This window comes from Rhea pennata, chromosome 1 (assembly GCF_028389875.1).
Source record: "Rhea pennata isolate bPtePen1 chromosome 1, bPtePen1.pri, whole genome shotgun sequence".
Taxonomy (NCBI): Eukaryota; Metazoa; Chordata; class Aves; order Rheiformes; family Rheidae; genus Rhea; species Rhea pennata.
Genome location: NC_084663.1, coordinates 132664723 through 132688006, shown reverse-complemented (window position 1 = coordinate 132688006; position 23284 = coordinate 132664723). Strand labels below are relative to the sequence as shown.

Here is a 23284-nt window from a genome sequence, read left to right as displayed (position 1 = left end):
GGAAGGTAGAACCAAAGAATAAGATGGAGGCGGGGGGGGGGGGGGGGGGGGAGGGAAGGCGCTTAATGCTAGAATTACATTTTGGTTTTGTGTGTTTGACAACACAGAAAAATGTTTCGTTAAATAAAAAGGGGGGAAAAAAAAGGGAAAAGGGACTGTAAATGCTTTACAGCCTGTGGAATCCTGAAGATAGATTTATTCTTGGCAAAGTGTTTTGAGACCTTCAGATGTTGCAAGTGCTTCACAGGGTGATGCCGAGGATCTTGTCTGTCGAGATTCATTGTGGGATTTGGGCTGGAGAGCTTCCTTCTGTGTGCTGTGTATTAAATTTTTACTCTTTATGCAGAGATTAACTCCTTGAAATTTAATTACTGGTACTGCTTGTTTAAAACACTCACTGATTTGGTGGGGCTTTTTTTGTTTTTTTAATATTAGAATGAGGAAAATCTTGGGAGATCAAATTCATAACAACAGAAATCAAGTTATTCTACCAACATTAAAGCATTTCTGGATAAAAACCAAAGATTAGAGAAATCAATAGGTGTTATGGTTGTATAAAACTATCATAGAACTAATTTTGAAACACGTTCACATACATTTTAACATTGACTAATGCTATATGTTTAATGGAAAAGCTTTTTTTTCTTTCTTTTTTTTTTTTTTTTTAATATCTCAAAATGTACACGCTTTTGAGATTTTCATACTGTTACAAGGTAATTACATTAATTTCAGGAGAGACTATAAAGTGCATGCTTGGGTTTGATGTTTAAATCTTCCAGAATATTAATTAAATTATTTAGTCCCTGCCTCCTAGCAACAGAATGGACACAATCCTGCAACTTTCTTTCAGAATTAGAACTTTATCTCCTAACAACAGGCAAGGCCCCTGGCATCTTCCTGCGAGGCACTTGCAACATCTTAAGGTCTCAAAGCACACCCTTCCATAAAGCACTTGAGTGATCTGCTAATTTCTGTAGCAGCATTCACATGCTTGAAGTTAAAATCATTTACAGTCTGAGAAACGAGGCCCATATTTGAGAACTACTGTATAGCTGTAGTGATATCAACCTCAGAAATTTCACTCTGGGGATTTTCTGATTTCAGCTTTTCTGCTTGCGCGGCTTTAATGCCGCTTTGTGCTAGCATCTAGTATTCAATTTAAATGTAGCTAGTCACTAGTTACTTTATTAACAAAGATACTTTTCTGGGTGGCCAGTAGCTAGAAAAATAATATAATAATGAGTAGTCTTGCAAAAGTGCATTTGTATTGACACTGTTACTCTTCTTTATCTGGAATGAAATGTTTACTTCCTGAGAAGCTAAGAAAAGCATTTTTTTAAATCCGTGTGCAGTCAGAAATATTTTTAGTCATTCTCATCCAAGGCCTTTTTTGAAAATTAAACAAAAATAGTGAAAAAATAACTTATTTAAATTGTTTTAAAAGTTTGGGCATTTAGGGTGCATTTTTTTTCCTCAGGATGGGAGGAGGCCTTCTTCAGATGATTTAGAAGATACTGCAGCTACCAACTCTCTTAGATACAAATCAGAGAAAAACTAATTAATTTACTTAGGAATATTCTTTCAAAACTCAAAAGTGTTAGTAGCTACAGCTTTAAGTTTGACTGTGAAAGCCTATAATTCTCTGTGTGCAAATTAGTCTTCTTCATCCCATGTGCAAGAAAAGGATGGGAGAGACATTTTGGGATGGAGTTCAGTAGTGTCAGGCCAAACACTGAAAGATTGTTTGCACAGCTGCATCTAAGCGGTGACCAAACTGTTAAAGAACCTAGGGGGGAAAAATGAATAGAAACTCCTGTTGGCCAGAGCACTGAATTTCCTGGATAGTGCTCAGGATGTTATGAAGTCATTGCACATGCTGGGTCAAGGTTTTTACCCATATTTTCCCCTTGCACTTGGGAATATTTCATGCTTTGCTTTTTCATAATAATATAATTGGCTTAAAGCAGCTAAACAAAATTCTGTATCAGTGAATGATGCACTGTAGTGTACGTACCTATAACTCCAATTAGGAAAACTTTCCCTGCCAGTGAGCTGATTCACTGATGGAGAGGAGACGGTGTCTGTATATCTGTCTTGCTTCTGTGCAAATTTTAGATTATGAAACTGGACTACTGAGCAATAATTTAATCAGTGGCATCAGAAGAGCATTAAGCTCCATTAAACATTGGGTCACCATCAATGTCAGAAGAATATTAAATTATGGCTTGCAACTTAGCCATACTCATCCAAAAGGCAGTGCTTAGGTTCTTGGCAGATGTATAATAGTTTATTATGGAACAGATGCTTCAGACTGAACATATGACTAAAGTGTCAAGCTGTGTCAGAAAAGATGGGCCCATCACTAACATGGTGCTTCAACTTTGTGAGACACAAGTTAAGGAATGGCTCTGTACCTGAACAGTGTGAGCTAAAAGAGTTTCATTCATGTTGAATGAAATTGAAGTCCTGCTTTGTCTGCCAAGGACCGACTTATAATACGAGTTGGTGGTATTAAAACTTTTTTTGAAAATGATGGAGATGCAGTTCTCTTCCTGGTAAGGAGGGAAAATCCCAGCAGGCTGCTCAGAATATGAATTTTTAGGTAAAAGAAACATCTTTTTCTTTCTTGTTCTGATGCACCATGATATTGCCGTCCTGATATTTGGGGGATAACTGACACCTCTACTGTTAATCTTTTTTTTTTTTTTTTTTTTTTTCCTGAGAAAAAGCAGAGAGGTGAAACTAGTAGCACTCTTTCTGGGTGGTTTCACTGATGTTAGCAGCAGCTCTCATGCAGCCGTTACATTGTCAAGGGTCTTGCCAGTTTGCTGAGCGGCTCCTGCCGCTTTGGAAAGCTGTGTGCTGCAGGAGATGCTGACCTTGATACTGTTCAGGGAGACTGAGGAGGATAAGAAGGGAATGCTAGAAGAGTAATGGTTTCCCCCTTCCTGCATAGCTGCAAAGAGAGTAGGGAGGTGATACAGAAGAGAGGGAGTGGGTTGGGCTGGTAAAAGTAATAGATGTGCTGGGGAAAATAAGATGGGTTCTCCAGTTGGGATTCGTAAGAAGACTTCCCTTTGCATCTGCTGAAGGTAGTGGTTATGATTTTCATATGGGGCTATAACCACAAATTGGCCTCATAGCCTTATTGGAAGGCACTTGGCAGAATATTTCAAGGATTGCATTGTCGGTGTTTAGGTGTTACCAGCTAAATTCTTGCTGCTGGGCAAAAAACAGAGTCCTTCTCTTACTGCTGGAGTGGGCTAAAGGATGGGAGTGCTGACTCTCTGCTGAAGGAATCTAGGAAAGCTGGACATCAGGTAATAATCTTTAAGGGAGCAATCATACTGTCCGGCTGCAGGATAGACTGATTGAGGTGTTGGGGCAATGTGTTGCAAAATCACTCTACTTGAGTAAGCCTTCTTCTAATTTTCACACTTACTAAACCCTAAAATTTAGTATGCATTTGCTTGTTAAAAAGCACTGTTCCAGAAATCTGGATGCCCTACATTGTTATGCCATTATTTTTCTTTTCAAAAATACACGAACAACTTCCTGGAATTTTAGTATTAAAAATAGTAATATTAAAGTTTCCAAAACTGTTTCTATTTTTCTCCTTATTGCAGTGATGAAATTGACCATTACGTGGAGAACCAGCTCTGAGGGGCATTTAGTAGAGCATAATCTGTCATGAGAAGGGTAAATTGAACCTTATCCTTACAGCTGTAGAATTTCCGTTCCCTATCTAGAATTTTTGTTCCCTATCCTCTCCTTAGTGCTTGACTTCAAGCATATTTTATTATTGAAAACTTTATTCTATCTGAAATAGTTCAAATTGGTAAAGAGAGTTAAAAAGAATTAAAAAAAATGTTACTGTTTTGTAACAGGAGGTTGATATGATTTATAACCACTAGGATGCATGTAATGCAATGCAAGATCAGAAAATAGCTATATAAATACATTTTTGATGGACTAGTTGGCATTTAGAAATGATAGTGGAAGTGGTGCATTTGATACCTTAGAACTGGTAGCTGGAAATAAGTATGCCCTCTGTCTTTCAAAAATACCACCCTTTAAGTCTCACTGATGTGCAGAAAGTTTATTTTTAATGGTGCCAGGGAATTCTGTGGCAGGTGACAATGACAATTGTTTCCTTCAGCCCTATAGCACCAAGGAGGGAGGCATGCAAAATCAGCCATAATTACTATGATCAAAAGCTACTAATCTTTTCAGCCTTTACAGCTATTTGAAAGGGCATTTAACCTTAAGTTTCAGGTATACCTTGTACAATAAATATAAAATAAGGATTTGCTCATACTGTAAGAACGTTAGTACATATAACAAGTCTTTTTAAACTCTGCAGAATGAAACTTTCAGAATTTTTTTCCAGTTTTTGTTTAGATCTAGATCAGATATTAATGGAAATAAAATTTTACACTGGTGAGCCCTTTCCAGTACTATTCAATATATATAAAGTGAGCAATAGATACCTAAATGAGCATAAGCTATTTAATGAGACATAAAAGCATATTATAATTTGCTCTAGCTAACACAGGAAGTGTTTACAGGTTCACCTCCCAGAGATACCTTGTAGAAATGGGCAGGAATGATTGGGACACTTTATGATTGGGACACATTTATAAATATATATATGTATATATATGTATATAATATATGTATATAATATGTATATACATACATATTATGTGTATATATATGTATATGTATATATATACATGTATATACAATATATATATAATAAATAAATATATGCAAGTACTACCAGCCATGGATATAGTGTGTCTAAAAGCATGGATTTAAAGGATGAAGATTACACAGAGAAATCTCAAGCTCAGAATGAATTTGGTAGTAAGACCCTATATGTATTTTTTTTTCTGTTATTTAAAAAACAGTAGCATCAATTAAATGTAGCATCAGTTAAATGTGTACCCTGATTGAGCTTGCTGAGCCTTCTGCATGGCTTGGTGCAAGGCTGTAAGTACTTCTAACGAAAACTCACCAGAGTGTCACTTTATTTTGTGTTGGCTTCTGGATGGCTCTATGTGAGTCTTAAAACCCTTGCTGACAACTCAGTTTCCACAGAGGATGTTTGGCCTCTCTCTACAACTGCTTGGGAGGCTGGCAGCAATGTGCCTCTTCTACCTTTCCATAGGCGGTATCCTAAATGTTCACTGCAACAGCAGCAAAGTTTAGCGATTTCAGGTTTTTCTTTGGGTTTCCCAGCATTTGGCCTCTGAATTGGCTAAGTTGATGTATGTGCATGTGTGTATTAGAAAATGTTGGTTGTACTAAGGTACAGTGTTTTGCACAAATGTGTGTAATGTGAAATACTAATATTTTAGGAAGTAACCTCATAGTGAGAAATAAGAAATTTGTACATATCTCGACCCATGTTTGGGAAAGAGGTTCGGGGACAGAGATTTCATACCACTAGTTTAGTGTTCTGGAGTTAATAGTTAGATTGTTACTAATTTTGTGTGATGCATGCACACATTACTCTCCACGTGTACTTTCATTTCTCTTTCCTAGGGTTATAACACTGATGAGACTTGAAAGAGACTAATATGTCACTATAGATTAATTCAGTCTTTGAAGGATCTAATTCCTAGTTACTGCTTTTTGCATATATGGATAAATTGTATGAGAAAGTGATTATGCAAAATGAGAAACTAGCTAAAGTATAACTTAAGATGTCATTTCAACAGATTCTTTGAATCTTTATGCATTTACAACATATGCAAAGCTGATAACATTATTTTAAAAAGCTTATTTCCAAAGAAAATAGCAAACTAATGAATGTATTTTCTCATGATCCTGTAGTGTGGATTGCATTCCCAATTTACAGGTTTATAGTTTGTATTATAGATTTTGCAGCATGGAATATAATATTCCTTTTTAATGAGAGAGAGAATGGAGAAGTGCAGGCGTATGAAGTTGTCCTTGTAAATGCATGTACTTTTATGTAAAGCTCTCTACTTTGGATATAATTGTCTTACCAAGAAGGTTAAAACAGAACTGGTTTTGACTTCTCAACACAGACTGTATCTGTTCATACCAGAAAGTAACATAGTTGTAGTTGCAGGGCTGTTGGTAAAGTTATTTGAACATATTCTGTGCAATTAAGGGTAATGACATTTGACTTCTGTCTCAATTCTGAAGTCCTTTTTGGGAGATGGCAAATAGACTGGATATATTGCTGGTACTGGATGGAAACACACATGTGGAGGAAGAGGGATAATTTGGAACATGGATGGAAGGCATTATATAAGCACTCCCAATCAAGTCTGTCCCAGCATCATCAGCTACTGCTCTCACAGCTGTTCAGTTTTAAGTGTACCAATACTGAGGAATCACTCGTGTAACAAACTGTATAGCATTGCTTTTAGTCATGACCCTGGGGCTTATGGCAGATCCTGTGGGATGGCATTACCAAGCAAATCTTGAAGGCTTATCTGAACAGATTTCTCCAGTGGTGGGAAATACTATAAAGCATTGACATAAACCAAAGTTTTGACCACTGTTTTATTATTTCTTTGGGGATGTGCTGCTCTGAATAGATAACAATCTAACGTAATGTATACTTCGCAGCATAGGTGGCTTTAGCAGCAAAGAACTACAATAAAGGCTGTGGCAGACCTTTTTTGACTTTTTTTTTTTTTTGACCTTTTTTCGGTGTAATAGCATACATTTGACTGTGGGAAGGTGGGAGAAGAGGAGGACCCATCTGGTAACAACGGCACTGTGTTTAATGTAGCTTCCCAGAACACCCCGTAACACGTGCAGTCATTTGAAAGAACAACCAGTGCTTATTTACTTGGTTACTGTTAGGGGTGTGCTTGGCATATAGAGATATCTTTTGACTGTATTATAAGTTATACTTCTTTTTTTCCTATCAATATATGATTCATTTATATTTTTCAGTGAGGTGGGATGGTTACTGAGACATCTGGAGTACTGCTCTAAGGAAGTGATGAATATTAGAAACATAGCTTTCCCTTTCTTAAGACACTCCTACACTTATCAACAGATTTGACCAGTGATTTTAAGTTACAGATGTTTCTTTGTCATGTAGAGGGGGTGTACAGCTCTTTCTGCCCACAGCCGTAAAACCGTCCCAAGTCTCAAACTGTGCTGAATTGTGCTAACTTCTGTGAAAGAGAACATGGAGCCTGGGAATTGCATGGGCGTTGCAAGAAAGAAGAATTAATGGGAGTTCACTCAGAGTTTGAAGAAGCTTTCACTCCTGCCTGCTTGCTGTAGGCTTGGACACTCAATGGCTTTGCACTTCCGACAGTTATATGTGCTAGTGTGAAGCACAGCTGCAAATAATCATGGGAGATAGTGCAAAGTGCTGGAAAATTGGACTTTCGTATCTTAAGTCCTAAGGGAATGTTTCAGCCTTATCGTCACTTCTAAACTATTAAAGAAGCCAGTACCCCACCTATGCAGACAAAGCCTCCTCTCCTTAGGGGATATGGTGGTTGCATTGCAACGCCCACAGTCATGCTTGGGTATCTGAGTTTAGCATTGCTGTGTGGTGCAAAATGGTTGAGCGGGCAAGTACAGTGCATTAACGTAATCACTGTCAGAGGCGCAAAGCTGTGGCCCCACGGCTGCAGCAGATCTAGGGCTAGTTTGCTTCAGGCAGACTACACATACTCCCTAGCTGTTTCCAGCTCCCTTGCAATGTTATATTGGTGGTGCTCTTGAATCTGGCTGGTATCAGCTTCAGCTTTTTTTAGTATTGTTAGTGCTTGCTGCTTACTTGAGAGATGAGATGGAGAAGTAATAAAGCTGTATGCTGATGCATGGGCAGTTTTTCCTCTCTGTGTAAACTAGTGGTGTGCTCTTTTCGTTTGCAGGTACCAGAGTATTATATTCTTGGTGAATGTCCAGTTTAGCAATAGACCACATTTTAACCTTGTACAGTTGCTTTCCACTGGGGCAAAGATACACCTCTAGGAACAGGAAAGTCAGAAGAACGCATGCTGAGAAAAAATTCTTGTTTTGCTCTTTCATATATTGCTTTATGTTTTAGGGGGCACTAATTAATGATAAAGTTACTCCTTATAATCTAATGCTTATAATCCTGGTAGTAAGTTCATAGAAAATCTCAAATACCGTAGTGTTAGTGATGTAGACAGTAATATAGGACTAAAAGGGAAGTGTCTGAAATTAAAACAAAAATGCACAGCGAAAGAGAATTATCTTACAAAACACAAAATATATCTTAGTGAATGGCATTTATAATTGCAATTTTATAATGATTATTAAGAAATGCCTGTATGTTAAGATAATTAAATGTATTCTAGTATGCATGTGATAATTAGACCAGACTTTGAGGAAAAAGTTAAAGATTGATTGGACCCAAGAAGCCCTCCTTTTTTATGAGGTGATCTGCAAATTCAAGCATACATGAAGAAAGAGAAGGAGAGCGATTGTGTTAGTATGTGAAGATTTTATAAATTTTATACATTGAGTTATGAGGATGAATGCACACTTTCTCCCCCCTGTTCCTGCCCGAGGTCCCTACAGTTGGACACAGTAGTGTTTATCTGCAGTAAATACATACATTGCTTTGATTAGCTTTATTTGAGGGATTCCTGATTTTTAATGATGCTATGGGTTGTTTGGCAACCTCCTCTCTCTTCCACTAGCAAAGAGATTTCCGCTGCCATTATCTGCCACACTAACTTTTCAGCTTACTTCAGCACTTCTAGTGTGCAAAGGCCACAGCTGTAGTTGAACAATGTAGTCATTGTAATCCAATAATAAGAGTCCTAAATATAACAATAATTATAGCATCTTGCATTGAGAACAATATTGATAATCAGGGATACTGATCCTTGAGTTCCACAGAAATATAGCTAGACATTGGATGCTGCAGTATCACCCATCTTTTAAGATCTCAGAATACTTAGCAAAACTTTGTATATGCTTTTGCAAAGATTTGGCTTTGCTATACAGATGGGCATAATGGAAACAAAAAGCACTCTGAGAAATATGAATGATTTCACTTATCAACAACTGAATAGAACCCTTCAGATTTTATTCTTGTAATTAATAAGTGTAACTTTCCATTAAAAGAACCCTGATTGTAAGTATTCTAACATGGACCATTTTTATTGAGAATGTGTTCTACTAGCCACTGGCAGAATTTGTACTCAGTTCAGTCTTGTGTATCTTTAAATTTTGTGTAGCTTTAGTTAATGTGTAAGTACACTTCCTGTTTCTCCTCCTCCTGTGGTTATTTCATGTCTTTTTTAAACCTTTTAGAAGTTTGTCAGTGTGAAAATCTTTATAAAGTATTAGAACTATTGATGAACCATCTATGATCCATTTAGTCTTAATGTTTCTGCATTTTTCTGATGAACAAAACTCCAATTTATTGCAAACGCTCTCAAATAATGAATATTTATCCACATCTCATTAGAGTTCACAAACATGAAATGAAGAATGTATCTGTAGGTACAGAAAGAGCAGATGCTTTAGAGTCAGAGTAATAGAACAGGATTTTATTTCAAATTGGAGGATTAGTATTAGCTTGGGGCAGTACTTCTTGCACTCTCAAACTTCTCTTTCAATCCCTGACGCTGCCCCAGTCATACTCTCCTGATCCCTGGTTTTCCTTCTGGCATAAATCCATCTCCTTATTCTTCGGTAACCTTTCCTCTTGACCAGCCATATGCCCTTCTCCTGGCAAGGATCATAAAAATTAAGGGAGTAGAGTGCAAGATCAAAAAAAGAAGTATTTTTATTTCTGTTCCTCATGTTATGCACCTCTTCAGCAGTCCACTGTGATGCCTTGCTTATTTACCTTGCTGCTGTGCATTGTACCTCTGGCCTAGTAGCCAGTATCATTTTATAACACCTTTAGCAGAGGCTGAATTATGATTATGTCACTTGTTCTCACATTCAAATCTTGTCATTTGAGTTCTTAATTCTACAAACTTAACAAGGTTTTCTGAATGTACCGTATTTCCAGTGGAAATAAAGCTTTTTTTAATACACTATATTTTTCTTTCATTGTCTAAAAATGTGCAATTTTTGGTTAGCAGTACCTTTCAGCTTTCAGCTTAGTTTTTACTATCAAGAGTTAAAGATTCCTAAGAAAATACATCTGACCTAAATCACACTGGAAAAATGTGTATTCTTATACTGTATTCTATGAATGAGTGTGTTATGCTTGAAGGAGTAATTATTTGGGTCTTCTCAATCATTTTTAATGCTAATATTTAACAGTTTGGGAATTTTATTGGAATCATATATATGGGGTGTGTGTGTGTGTGTGTGTGTATACATATATATCATGTATGTATGTGTGTGGGGAAGAGAGAGAAAGAACATGAACGAAATGTGGATTTTCCTATTCTCCGCTCTGGCACTCTGGTGCCCAGGGAGGAAACCTGCCTGCCTATCCCAAATGGGAGCTGCTGTGGCACAGAGAGCTGCCAGGTGTGTATGTATCCAGGAGTAGCTGCCTGACTGAGCTAAGAAGTGAAGGAAACCTCTCCCGATTGACTGTCCTGCTCTTTGACATAAGGCTAGCTTGCAATTTGGTATGATTTAAGCAAATGCATCAGTAGCATACCAGTTCCATCTTAATAAAGCTTAGATGCAAGTGCATAAATCATGGCACAGGATTTCGTTTACCAGGAATTTAACTGAATACTTAAGTCGGAAAAATGGTATGTGACATGAGTGGACCTGTCTGCTGCTTCTAAGGTGGCCAGTTGTTAAAGCAGTTGGCTTAAATTTAATGCATATTTAATAGTGAGCAAGAAGAAAGCAACCAAGATTTTCTCTGCACTTTTCACTTTTTAATGGTTTCTTCCATCTTGTTTGTTTAGGTAAAAATGTTGTAAGTAATTGTCAGTTTACAGACTGAAATAGCTTCGGGTAGTGCTATAGAAATGTCCAGCTTATATTAAACTCTAAACTTTTCTTTTCATGCCTTGTGAATTTCTGTGCTATAATCTGTGGCCAGAATTTTCTAAGGCATAAAACTGAGGAAGCTGAGGTAGGGCATAGTCATTCTGTCCAGGCTGAAAGATAACATTGGCTTGTCTGCTTTATGTATAAACAAACAAAAAGCCCCAAACCTGTCACTTGCTTTTAAAAAGGTTTTGCCTCTTTCCTTCCTGTGAAAAGTTATTCCTTGTATTGTCTATATTGCTCTTCAGTAAATGTTGGGTTTACAGGACAAGGACTTGCCAAGGGAAGTCATCGACTTAGAGACTCATTCTGATTTACCATAAAAATATACTCTCTTGTCAAAGTTTCAGATATGATAGTTAAACCCATAATGTTCATAATCTTTCCTTTAACCCAAACTAAAAAGAGCGAATGGTGAGGACATAAGCTCTGTTATTTATTGCAGTTTTCCAGTCTTAAGGCAAGCATACCTTTGCCACCAAATTGGAGAATAATATTCTACCTAGATACTACTCTTTTTAGAGATGTATCTTCTCATATATATCTGAGTAGTTGATCAGAAACTGGAGTTCAGATCTAGATGTAGAAAAAAAATCTGTTTTTAAGACTTTTTATAGGTGCACTGTTCTCATAAAGAGACATTTACAAACTGATTCATTTAATCTTTAGTCGTGTTTTAATTTTCAAGGAAAATGTGCAGCTTTGCTATAGCTGAGATATACTATCATTGTACTTTCATATGTACAATCTGCATTTTAGATAGCCATTGCTGTTACTTCTGTTACTTAAAAGTAAGTGGATATTGACCCAGCAAATACCTCACTTTTGACAGAAGTGTTCTCCTAGGGAAAAAGAGGAGGAGAAGAGGAACTTCCTTGCAGAAGAGGAACAGATGGTACCTGAAAGGAGAGTGTCAAGGGGACGGGGACAAACCCTTTTCAGTTGTCCCATGTGACAGGACAAGAGGCAATGGGCACAAAGTGAAGCACAGGAAGTTCTGCCTGAACGTGAGGGGGAATTTCTTCCCTGTGAGAGTGATGGAGCACTGGACCAGGTTTCCCAGAGAGGTTGTGGAGTCTCCTTCTCTGGAGATCTTCAAGGCCCGCCTGGATGCAACCGTGTCTAACATGCTCTAGGTGACCCTGCTGAGCAGGGAGGTTGGACTAGATGATCTCCAGAGGTCCCTTCCAACCTTACTGATTCTATGATTCTATGACTGGGGCATTAGAGCCTGAGGATATATTTAGTGAAGAGAGTAATTTTTTTCTGAGTTCCTTTGACTTACCACAGATGTGCGTAGCCTGTTTTAATGCTGAATTACAGGGTTGGTTTGTTTGCTTGTTTCAGAAGATAACCTGTGGGTTATGTACATGAAAATACCTCAGAGAGATCACAAATGTGCAATTGTATTACTAGTTAGAAGACTGCAAGCATGGAAGCCTGCCCCAGAGAGCAGTATGGTATCTTGCAATCTTATTCCTGAAAAATTTTATTACCAAAAAAAAAAAAAAAAAAAAAAAAAGGAAAAGATTAAACATTTCCTGGCATTTCCTGATCTGTTTCTCCTGTACTGTTGTAATACTGGGAATTCACTGCCTAGAAGATCTGCCAATATCACATCAGTGAGCCATTACGGGAATTATTGTTCATTTAACGAACTCTGATTTGGTGCACGCAAGGCAGTACTCAGTGACAGACTTGGGAAAAAAAAACCCAAAGGCCAGGGTGTGTTTCATTTGTAAGAGGAACTTTCCTAGAGAAGTCTTTTTTAGTGTTAAACACATTGGCTTTTGAGCTGTTTCTTTTGGAGGAGCATTGCTATTCTTTTTGCTCTTGTTTTTATTTGTTTAGTCACACAGACAAGGTAGAACTTGCTTCAAACTTAATGAGAAGAGTTGCTCCTTTTCTGTTAATGCACAGAAGAGTAAATCTGGGTATATAACACCTCAGTGTAACACCTCCAGCTGACAAAAATGTACTGTGTCTTAACATCTGCTCTTCTAAGCCTCAATGAAACCACCCGGGCAACGAGTGTATAGTGGGATCTGGACACTGCTGACAAACTACATGGCTGTTAGCTCTGGTAGAGGCATCCTAATGGGGGAATGACTCTTGTGTAAGTAATGGCCTTGGGAATCTCTGCTAATCATGAGCACAATAAAAGGACTATTCTTCTTTAGAAATTGAAAAAAAAAAGTGAGATTGCATAGTGTTTCTTTTAAAGACCAGATCTAAAAGGAAGAAGAGTACCATCATATGATTTTACATTAACCACTCATATTAATGGAGCATTTGTTCCTTTACATATACCTGCAAAATCCTTGGCAAGAGGGGAGGATTGTGTGTGCATAGGTGTTTGGGGAGGTGTTCTTTGCTGTTGAATATGAGACTCTGACTTGCCATCCCGAAATGTGTTTGATGTACTATGGGGCCTTAAGCAGCCAGAATATAATGACTAACCTGAATTTTGGAAACAGGCCACTGTTTCTGAGATATCCAGGACTGCTAAACACTGGGCACCTGCAATCACACCCATGGCCGGGAACAAGGGAGAGTGCATCAAGTCAAGTTGCTTGCTAGGGTTGCTGCAGTGCCTGAGCTGTATGACGGCCGTGGATAGGAGGGCATCTGGGGGTAGAAGAGGAGCAGAGAGTGACAATTAGAAAAATTTCTTACTGCAGCAAGGCTGGGAAGGATGGATTTACAGAAATCATGTAAGACAAGAGTGCTCTGAAGAAGACTGTGCTTCCCTGGTTGGCTTTTCCATGCAGGGCTCTTGAAGTTGGCACCTGAAATTGCTGGGTACACCTTGTCCTGTCCCAGGTTAAATGGATTTATCAGCCAGGACCATGCCTCCCCTGCCATTCCCCTCCTGCTGCTCTGAAAGCAGCAGAGACTCACTGGGCACGGTCGAACAGTCCTATCTGCTGTGGCTCTGGGGCACAAAAGGTGTAGATGAGGAAAGCTGGCTGGCTTTTTTATTATTTCTTATCTGTGCATGGTTTTATTTACAAAAAGTATTGCTACTCTTTAATTAAGGAATAGAAGGACAGAAATAAATTACTTTCAAAAGGATATTCTATTTAGGGAGTAAGAGGAAATAATTGTGGCAAGCTATTCTGAAAATGTCATGCAATCTACATTTAAATTGTTTTGTTCTTTTCTGGATGTGATTTTTACGAAACTGGTGAGTCAAGCAATTGTCAGTAATATTTTTGTTTTCTTTAGTTTTTTCTTACCTTGTATGTATGAACTGTGTGTATCAAGTTGTACTACAGCTGAGTAACAAAAACACATAAACAGCAGAAGGGGGAAGAGTATAGGCTTTAATTAGAATTAACTTAGAGTAAGTGTTTATTAAACCTGTCTATCATGTCTCCTTCTGGATGTGTGTTACTAGTCTTTCATGATAGCAATTTTTTTTAATCTGATGACGTTGAATATTTTAACTTTATCATTCTCATCCAGTAGTGTATGTAAGCAATGTGGGACTTAGGTTCAGGAATATCAGAAGTATTTACAGCTTTCTTTTTTTAGCAAAGCCACGTCTATTGTCTATTTTAATACATTTTTAGATGAAGTGTTTTAGGTATTGTCAAGAATATTAATTTTCTTTCAAAAAATAGATGCCGTTATACATGAGACTGCACATGTAAACTAATTCATGCAATTAGTTTACCAAATGAGAAACTTAGGCTTAAAAGAGCTTCTGGATAAAAAAAAAATGTACAAACATGGATAAATCAAGAAGGTTCATGTGGGATACTTTGAGGTGATGGTACTATGTGTGTGTGAACAAGTAAAATGGATTCAAAAGAGCTTAAGGAAAATTATTTCTGTGCACAATTTATACTTTAAATTTTATGTCCAAATGACTTTTTATAGATCTGGGACTTGGTAAGTGGCCTTTCTTCCAGGTGTCAGGCAGAAATGATTGGTTACGTTTAGTAAAGCAGTGCCTGACTTTTATTGCTGCTTGTCTGTTTGCTAATGATAATGAGTATTGCCTAGTATGTAAGAGAGAGATGGCAGCATTTGGATGAACTGAGGGCTGTCGTCGCAATGCCTTGGGAGCGCGCAGGACTCGTGCTCTTTGACGTACTCCAAAGCAGTGGTGCCTAAGCAGAAGGAAATTAAGATCCTTCTCTTCTACATCACAGAACTTCTACAGGGACACTTTACTTTTGTTTAACAAGCAGTTCCAGGGCCAGAGTGGCAATAACCCTTACTTAAGTGTAAAGGGGATAATATCAAAGGTGCCGAGCATGTGGTGACACCCCAGAAAGCAGCAGGCCATATTGTTTTGGCCTCTGTAAGTGCTTCTGTCTTCTTTTCTGTTACTGTGTTTGGCAACCAAGTCATTTTAGAGGTCAGTCTTGGTGGCTCTGACGATTCAGTTTTCCCTTCTATAGGGGAATAAAATTTAGGAGAAATACAAACTTCAGTAGATTGTTGTTCTTACTGAGAGTTTAACAGTTTCTACTTCCCATAGGGGAGAATTCTGGAACAATTTTTAGCTCCTCACAGGCTGGCCGTACCCATCTGAGAGCTAAACTGCATGGCAACATGTAATACATGATCAGACCTGGATCTCCATTTTTGTGCTCTGTTAATATATTGTAAAGGAGTACATGAATAATTTGAGCAGCTATTTAATTAGAGGGGGAAATAAGTAGAAAACATGGCACAAAATGCCTGATTAATGACTTGTAAGTAGCTTTGTTTCAGCAATGGGAAATTTTGTGGCAGGCTGTAGGAGACGGTCAGGTAGGCAGAGGCTGCTGAAATTAGGGACCGGATAAAGAGAATTTCCTGTCTTGGGCTTCGGGTGTTTTATTTACAGTATGTTTGCAAATGGTTTAGGTTTTGATGCATGAATTCTAAAAATTAAAGCCACATGAAGATTACATTGCTGTATGTAGGGGTTAGTGTGACGTAGCAAGGGCAAAGCATGTGCTACATGTGCCCAAGGACCAAGTCTGGAGCGGCAGGCTCACGTGGCAGTGGGGCGTTCCTGCCTAGAGTGCCAATATTTTCTTTGTGTGATTCTCTTTGGAGATGTGGCTGCACCCTAAAGGGAGTGGAAGAGAACCTCAAAATGCTACAAAGCCACCTTTAGAGACACTTCTGCTATGAAGTGGGACTCTCGTGAGTCTCCTGCTCAGCAGTTAGATGGGTCCTTTTTCTTCCACATATTTTCAGATTCTCTGGCATTTTGATTAGGAAGTGCAAGTATTCTTACTTCCTTACAAGCTAAAGAGCAGATTCCTTCTCATCATTGGGGAAAAAGATATGTGCTGACTGTGGCCAAAGACAGCCACCAGGGAGGTAGTATCTTTCAAGATACAGCTAAATTAGTATATTCTAGGCTTCATCAAATATTGCTGCTCAGTAGCGATTATGCTCGTCCATCAGACGGCATTCAGTTCCACACAGATTTTATTGTGCAACCCTGCAAATCCTCATCCATGATGCAGGCATGTGCTGCAGAGCTTCCCTCTGCTGTTCTAGCCCTCTTAGGCATAGATTGCAAGGGAAGAAATGCAGGACAGATTGGCTCAACTTCTCCAGTGCTTTTTGCCCGAGGCAAAAACATGTAGTCAGCTACATGTCGTTAGACCGACACGCAAACTGAAAGCTAGAGCAGGGGTGGCTCAACTTTCCCCAATACCTATCTACTGCTTTCCCCAAACCAGGACCAGATGCTGTACAAACCTCTATTCATCTATGTCCTGGACAGACAAGTTGCATTCACTTTGAAGGTCTCTTTTGGCATAATGTACCTGTTTCTATTCCCCAATTACACTGAAGGACATCTTGGATCTTGATTTAAATGGCTTTTCATGTTCAGTAAACTTTTTTCTGTCACTAGTGACTGCATACAGTCTCTGAATTCAGACACAATGAGCTGGTCTGCTGCTGTAGATGTGAGCTCAGTTTATGCATTGCAGTGCTGTTGCTTTTCTTTTCTCCAAAGCCCTTTGCATTCTGTGCTGGAGGCTAGTGTGATCTGTGAACTGTCAAGCAGCTCAGTCTGGTACATATGTTCTTGGGGGAGGAGAGGTGTGACGTTATGATGTGGCACTACCATTTTGTGTGTCACTTAATGAGGCAGCATAGTCAGGAGTCCAGCAAAGAGGCATGTTTCTAGCTGTGGACATCTCCAGCAGGCCCTCTTCGTCATGTGACCTACTATGCCAGAGGCATGGTGGGAGAGAGGTTAAGAAGCGCTGAGATAGTCACTGCTGGTTGTGTAGTATTAAGCATTCTCCCTCTCCCTTTACCTCTTAGAACTTCTCTGGCACTAATGTTTTCCCTTGTTTCCAGTATCATGCAGTGCTCCAGTAATTAATAGCATCTGTTGATATATTGCCCCTGGGGATGGCAGTAAGTCATTCTTCCCTCGTTCCCTTGTTCTCCTTGCCCATCTCTGATGTAACAGAGGCATTGCTAGCTTACTTATTCTCAGGGGGCTATCAGATATGCATTCATGACACAGTATACTACAAAAATTCATGGCTTTGTTCTGGCTTCAGGTGCAGTAGGTATTGTCTAGAGGTAGAAAAGGCCGTGAAGCCACCCTTCTTCTCCGTACATTATGGTTTCAGGGTACCATAAAATTGTATTACTTGCATATATAATGTTTATATATTTTCCTTCAAATTATGGCAAATATCTTTTGTTGGCTTGATTTTTGGTTCCAGTCCAATTTGATTCATCTCCTTATACCAGTACAAAATGTTGCTAACTTTCCTCTTTCTTTTTCTCCTCCTGTTTCGGCAGGTCTGGATGACTGTCTGCAGCAATATATTAAGAACTTTGAGAGAGAGAAGATCAGTGGTGACCAGCTACTACGTATTACTCATCAAGAACTGGAAGATCTTGGTGTGACACGAATTGGCCATCAGGAGCTTATCCTGGAAGCTGTAGACTTGCTCTGTGCACTGGTAAACATCCAGGGGTAAAACGGGAGGGAGCAAACAGTGCTGTAAATATTCACAGTTTGAGTATTCGTATTTCTGGTCCTAAAGACTATCCAAGTAGTTTGAGAAAGTCTTGACATGTAATTTATAAACAATTTAACATTCTAAACCTGGAGGCAAGGTAAAGAATGGTATCTACTGATAAGATGTTTGTTACATAATTTGGTATCAGAGATTAAGGTTTATATCTCTGTCTTTATAGAAGAAAAGCCTATCTGAAATCACAAAATAGACTAGACTGTGTTTGGTTTGGAATGTAAAATAGTTATTTGTTTGAATGCAATAACTGGGTGCCAATTGCCCTTTACAAACAAAATGTCCTGATGTTAACCACGTCATTTTTCACTGATCCTTTTATACAATTTCTCAGAGTACTACAAGCTATGTTTTAGATTATTATTTGCACTTGCTGAGATAGCTGCCTTATTTCACATTAGAAAGGATTAAATACTGAAATAATTATCTGATATGTAAATAATATATACATCTCTGATGAAGTATAGAGAGGGATTTTGGAAATGGTCTTTTCAGTCACATTGCGTCATGGAAAACTTGGATTATCCCTTCTGTGAAGGGTGTGGGTGGTGACTTCACTCTTCTTAGGAATTTTTTTGTGTGTGACAGTAAAGATTAATGATAGATTGGGCACACTGCATTCTCAGTTGTGGGAAGGATTGTGAGCAGCTCTGCTAAGATATACTTGACTGCCTGAAGTGGTGCTTTACAGATTGTTAATACATACTACTTTTCCAAGTTTCAGAAGCAGCTTTAAGAAAGCTGAATCCTAGTTGAAGAAATCAGAGATGGTAAACTGAAAGACTCTTCAGAAGCGCTCATATTCTCAGTATGCAGAAGCTTTTCTGAATATCCTGTTGTTGCATCTTTGGGACCTACATGTGGGAGTAATGAAGAAAAGAGAACAAAAAAAATAAATAAAAAATATAAAAGGAAAAGTAAATAAGGGGATAGAAGCTTTTCCATAGAGGAAGATGTTTGACTTTAATCATAGATTTTCTCCCTTAGAGCAGTACTACTGTTAATAATGTTGTGAAGCGGCTCAATGAAATAACTTAACTCATTTTTTTGTTTTTTAAATAATAGAAAGGGAATTCTAAAAAAATACTACTGTTATACAAGGGAACATACAGAGAGTTAGTTTCAAAATATTTTTTATCAGCTAGTGCAAAAGGAAACACAATAGAAAGTAAATATTGTAATTAATTCAGACAAAAATCTAAGTTAGTGTGAACATTGATGACTTCTTTCTGGGCACATGAGGGAGAAAGATTGTAGCTCTTTCAAAAATAACTTATTTGAGGAAAATCCTTGTTTATTTAGCTAAAATGTGAGGTTTTTTTCCCCCGATATATAGTTACATCTGCTATCTTTAGACAAACAGACATATCTTATATTTGTAGCTCCCTTATCTGGGCAATAGTATGGAATTAGGTTATATTTAAAATAAAGAATTTGTAGTGAAGGCTAAAACTGCCTGCTTAATTCGTGCAATAAGGCTTTTTCTTGCTGTTGCTTATTGCATATACGGCTGTCTGTTCTTCTGAGTTCCTCTTACAGAAAACATCATCACTGGAAACACAACAGTAGTTGATCAGATCACTTCTAATTTAAGTCAAGGTTTTTGCAGTCTCACAATTGGCTACTGATAATTCCTCAAGAATACAAAACATGATTGCTGTATTGATTTCGGTGGACTTAATTTGAATTTATTGTTCACCAATCAGAGAAGCCTCTTAAAAATTTAATTTAGAAACTATTTTTTAGTCTATAGTGGTCCTATATTTACAGGCTTTCCTTTTTTGTTGTATCAGTAAATATCTGTCCTGTCAGTGCTTGCCTGTTCTTCGGATAAGCCTCTAATGTGGACTGCATATCTAGGAGAACTTTAAGGCTGTGAATCTCCAACTTTGGATAATTGCTAGTGCAGGTATTCACTGTGCTATTCTTTTTTAAAGGAAATTATCTGATTATTTCTGCTGTTTCACTGGAGTTTGATAGAGGATTTGTGAGAGAATTTGGCATGAGTTACAGGGGTATGATCCAACTGGAATAAGAAATACTTGGATATTGGACATGATAGTGGTGTGACGGGATAGTAAGGTAAATTCTGCCTTGCAAGCATAACCTATTTCAATTTTAAACTAATCATTAAAAAACAAAAGGATCGTTGCTTCTGATTCTTCTCCTCATTCTCTCTGGGTTAGTGAGTGACCACCTAAATAGCTTTTCGGCAGAGAGGGCAAGTAAGGCAACAAAGCCACTTCACACCGTTCATTTCTGCTCAGCTGGGTGGAGGGAAGTTTCTAAGACAGAGTTGCTGTCAGTGAAGAAAGCTTCTGCGGCGTTGGGAATTGATACACTTTAGGAGCTGCTCCCTTCCTCTCTGCTTCCCAGCAATTTTGGGGGGAAAACTTCTGCTGGAAGTTTCTGCTCTGTCAGTAGTGGTTATGGCAAATCAGCAGCTCCTGTTGCTTGTCTGTAGTTCACAGGGCAATGTTTTCTTCTGAGAAGGAAGTGGAGAGCATGAACAAGGATCTTTGGCTGGTACGGGCAGCAGATGGCAACTCCTTAATGCAGGCAAGTTGCAGAACAATGCTAAAAAGACAAACTATTTTCGCAGTAATAGTCAGAAAACCATAGACTGGCTGGCCACACAATTTAAAGGAAGTCCTTTACTGACTTTTGACAGAAGGAGGGTGGCTATCTGTGGCCACTCACTGTATTCCTGTTAGATCAGAAGCATGTGCACCAAGTGGATTGCCCACCCTGGGGTGGGATTCACAGATTTTCTTTACGTATGCTGCTTCAGACAAGGAAGGATGAAGGTTCTGCCCAGCTGCTACTGCTGTCAGTGGTCATGCTTGCTGGAGATACTTGGGTGCATTTATCACCTACCATCACTGAAGCGGAATGTGCTCCAGTGGAGAATTAGCACTATAACTAAAGAGTTTGCGTGTTCACTCTCTCATTCAGTGTGTAAAAGAGTGAGCATGTTCAGTGGATTAACTTGCCTTGATGAGATGATTTTTGTGTTTTTATGGTATGCATATGTCAGAAATGACAAGATAAATGAAATATACTCTATGCTTAAAAGCAGGCTTTATGATGGTCCTTCATTGTTGCTTGGAGTTCGTTGCACGGTTTTGGCTCTGCCCTTGAGAAAACACCAGGACTGGAATAGTCCTCTGGAATTGTTCTATTTCCAGCAAAACACATCTCTCATCCTTTCTTTTCTGTTCAAACTTGGATGTGAAGCAGGGATTGCACTGGTGGCATCAACAGGAAGATTCCTGCTGGGCTTGCATGTTTATTCATAATGATAACCCTCTCAGAAATGCTTGACATCTCCAAAATAGTTGAAAAACGGTTGACTAAGAAACTGCTTGTCCAGCTCTAGAAATATATGAGAGATTGTACTGAGTTAGCTGGCATGGTATTTTTTCATCCAGGCTACTCCCAGATAATGAAAGATGCACTTGTTTATCGGTTATAAATGTTACTGCACAGATCCAGGATCGACACCATCATTTTCATTTTCAGTATGTGTGTGGCAGTGAAGCTTGTGTAAGACTGCAAGCTTTATATTTCAGCGATAAACAAGCAGTGCAGCAGGCCTTCATAAAATGCAAGGAACCTTATTTCTTTGATGGTTTCTCTAAGAACTGGAGGCGAATGAAAAATGCTAGCAGAAAGTTCATTGACAGTAGACCAAGATGATGCTTATGAAAAGAGGAATGCATACTGAAGAATGGTTAATCAGATAATGTCATCAGATCATGGTATCAATCTTCAGTTTTAGAATGCATCTGAATGTCTTTCAGGAGCTGTGCTACAGAAAGCAAAGAAATGCCCATAAATCTTGTTCCATATTCTGTTTGTGAGAAGATGGCAGTTCATTGTGTCAAAATGTGGTATGACGCTATTTTGCGAAGTGTCCAAGGGCTGGATAATTAAGTGTCTCTTAATTATCATAGTTTTCCCAGAAACTGCTACCCTTTGCCTCACTATCTGGAGAATACAGAGACCTCACAGCCGAAGATTTCTTCTTCTGTCTTTAAGAAAAAGATGCAGTTTGCCTGAGAAATCACCACAATGCCTTGATATATGCAAATTTCTTTTTTGCTTTACTTCTCCAAAATGTCATGTACATTTTTTGAATGGAAAAGATCAAATAAGTTTAGTTTTGTTTTTGAATACTTTCAAATGTTTTTAAAATTGAGAACTTAAAATGGGAAGTGTTTTGTCATAGAAAGATCAGTATATTTAGAAAACTTTACATTACATTACATTTACATTTGTGGAGGTTTTAAAGTTTTCTTTAAACAAAAAAAATAGTAAGGTGTCCACAAATCTGCAAAATACTATTTAAGGGGAATCTGCATTTTTGTAGAATAGCAATTTTTTAAAATAAATTATTTCTTTGTACAGAATACTAATGATATGGGCTTAATGTGGTTTTTTAAATCTGCTATGACTGCACTGGAATTTATCATACTCTGCATGTTTGAATCTGTAAATCTAGAAGATTGCAGCTGATGAAATAGCATTATTATTTGGCAGAGAAAATGTTGGGATGCACTAACAACATGAAATTACTTATCATTTACCACTAATACAAAACATTTATATGCAAATGAATGTAAAAATAGACCTATTTCGTACATGAATGAATCCTCTTAAGAATTATGCCTTTTATCTTATCTTCTCGCTATTTCTCCCACACAAATCCTTTCCTTTGCCCTTATCACTAGTCACATCTTAAAACTACTTTCATCAGTAATAGTGAATATTAGACTTAACCACCGTAGTGCTAAAGGAGAAGATTTCATTTCAGAATGGAAATTGGTATCTGCAAAAGTTAGGATTTATTGTTGCTGTCTGTGTGTTCATGGCAGAAAAATTACCCTTTTTACTGTTGCCCTTTGCAAGTTAGACCTCTGCTTATATATTACCTGCTGCTGATCTTCACCCAAAGCTAACTTCCGGCAAAGAAGAAAATTCTGAATCAACAGTCCAAAACCAGAACAAGAAAATTAAGGTGTTAAAAGGTTTCTTATAGCTGATACAGATCATCTTGAAAATATTTGTTGCTGTTCCTAGTAGACCTTTTATACAAAACTGCAGTAAAACCTGTGGTATGTCAGAGGCAGTAAATGTGCCTGCATGCAAAGAATGAGTCTCCTTCCTCCCACCTGCCTCAAGAACCTGTTATGGTTCCTAGACACTTTCCTCATTTGCTTTTTCTTTGGGCTGTTCTGAGGTTCAAGAAGGTGCAAAATATAGGCTCTGGTTTAAGGGAGACTGGTTAAAAAAAAGGACTGTGACAA

General features: G+C 38.1%; 1 protein-coding gene across 6 annotated transcripts in view; it reads left to right on the top strand.

Moving 5' to 3' along the window:
* The window catches only part of CNKSR2 (connector enhancer of kinase suppressor of Ras 2), a 224684-nt gene that overhangs the window by 18951 nt on the left and 182449 nt on the right, over positions 1–23284 (top strand). For all 6 annotated transcript variants that reach the window (XM_062600533.1, XM_062600526.1, XM_062600518.1 and 3 more), the window contains exon 2: positions 17740–17903. In XM_062600533.1, coding sequence (XP_062456517.1) covers positions 17740–17903 — 164 coding nt within the window. The remainder of the gene's footprint in view (positions 1–17739; positions 17904–23284) is intronic.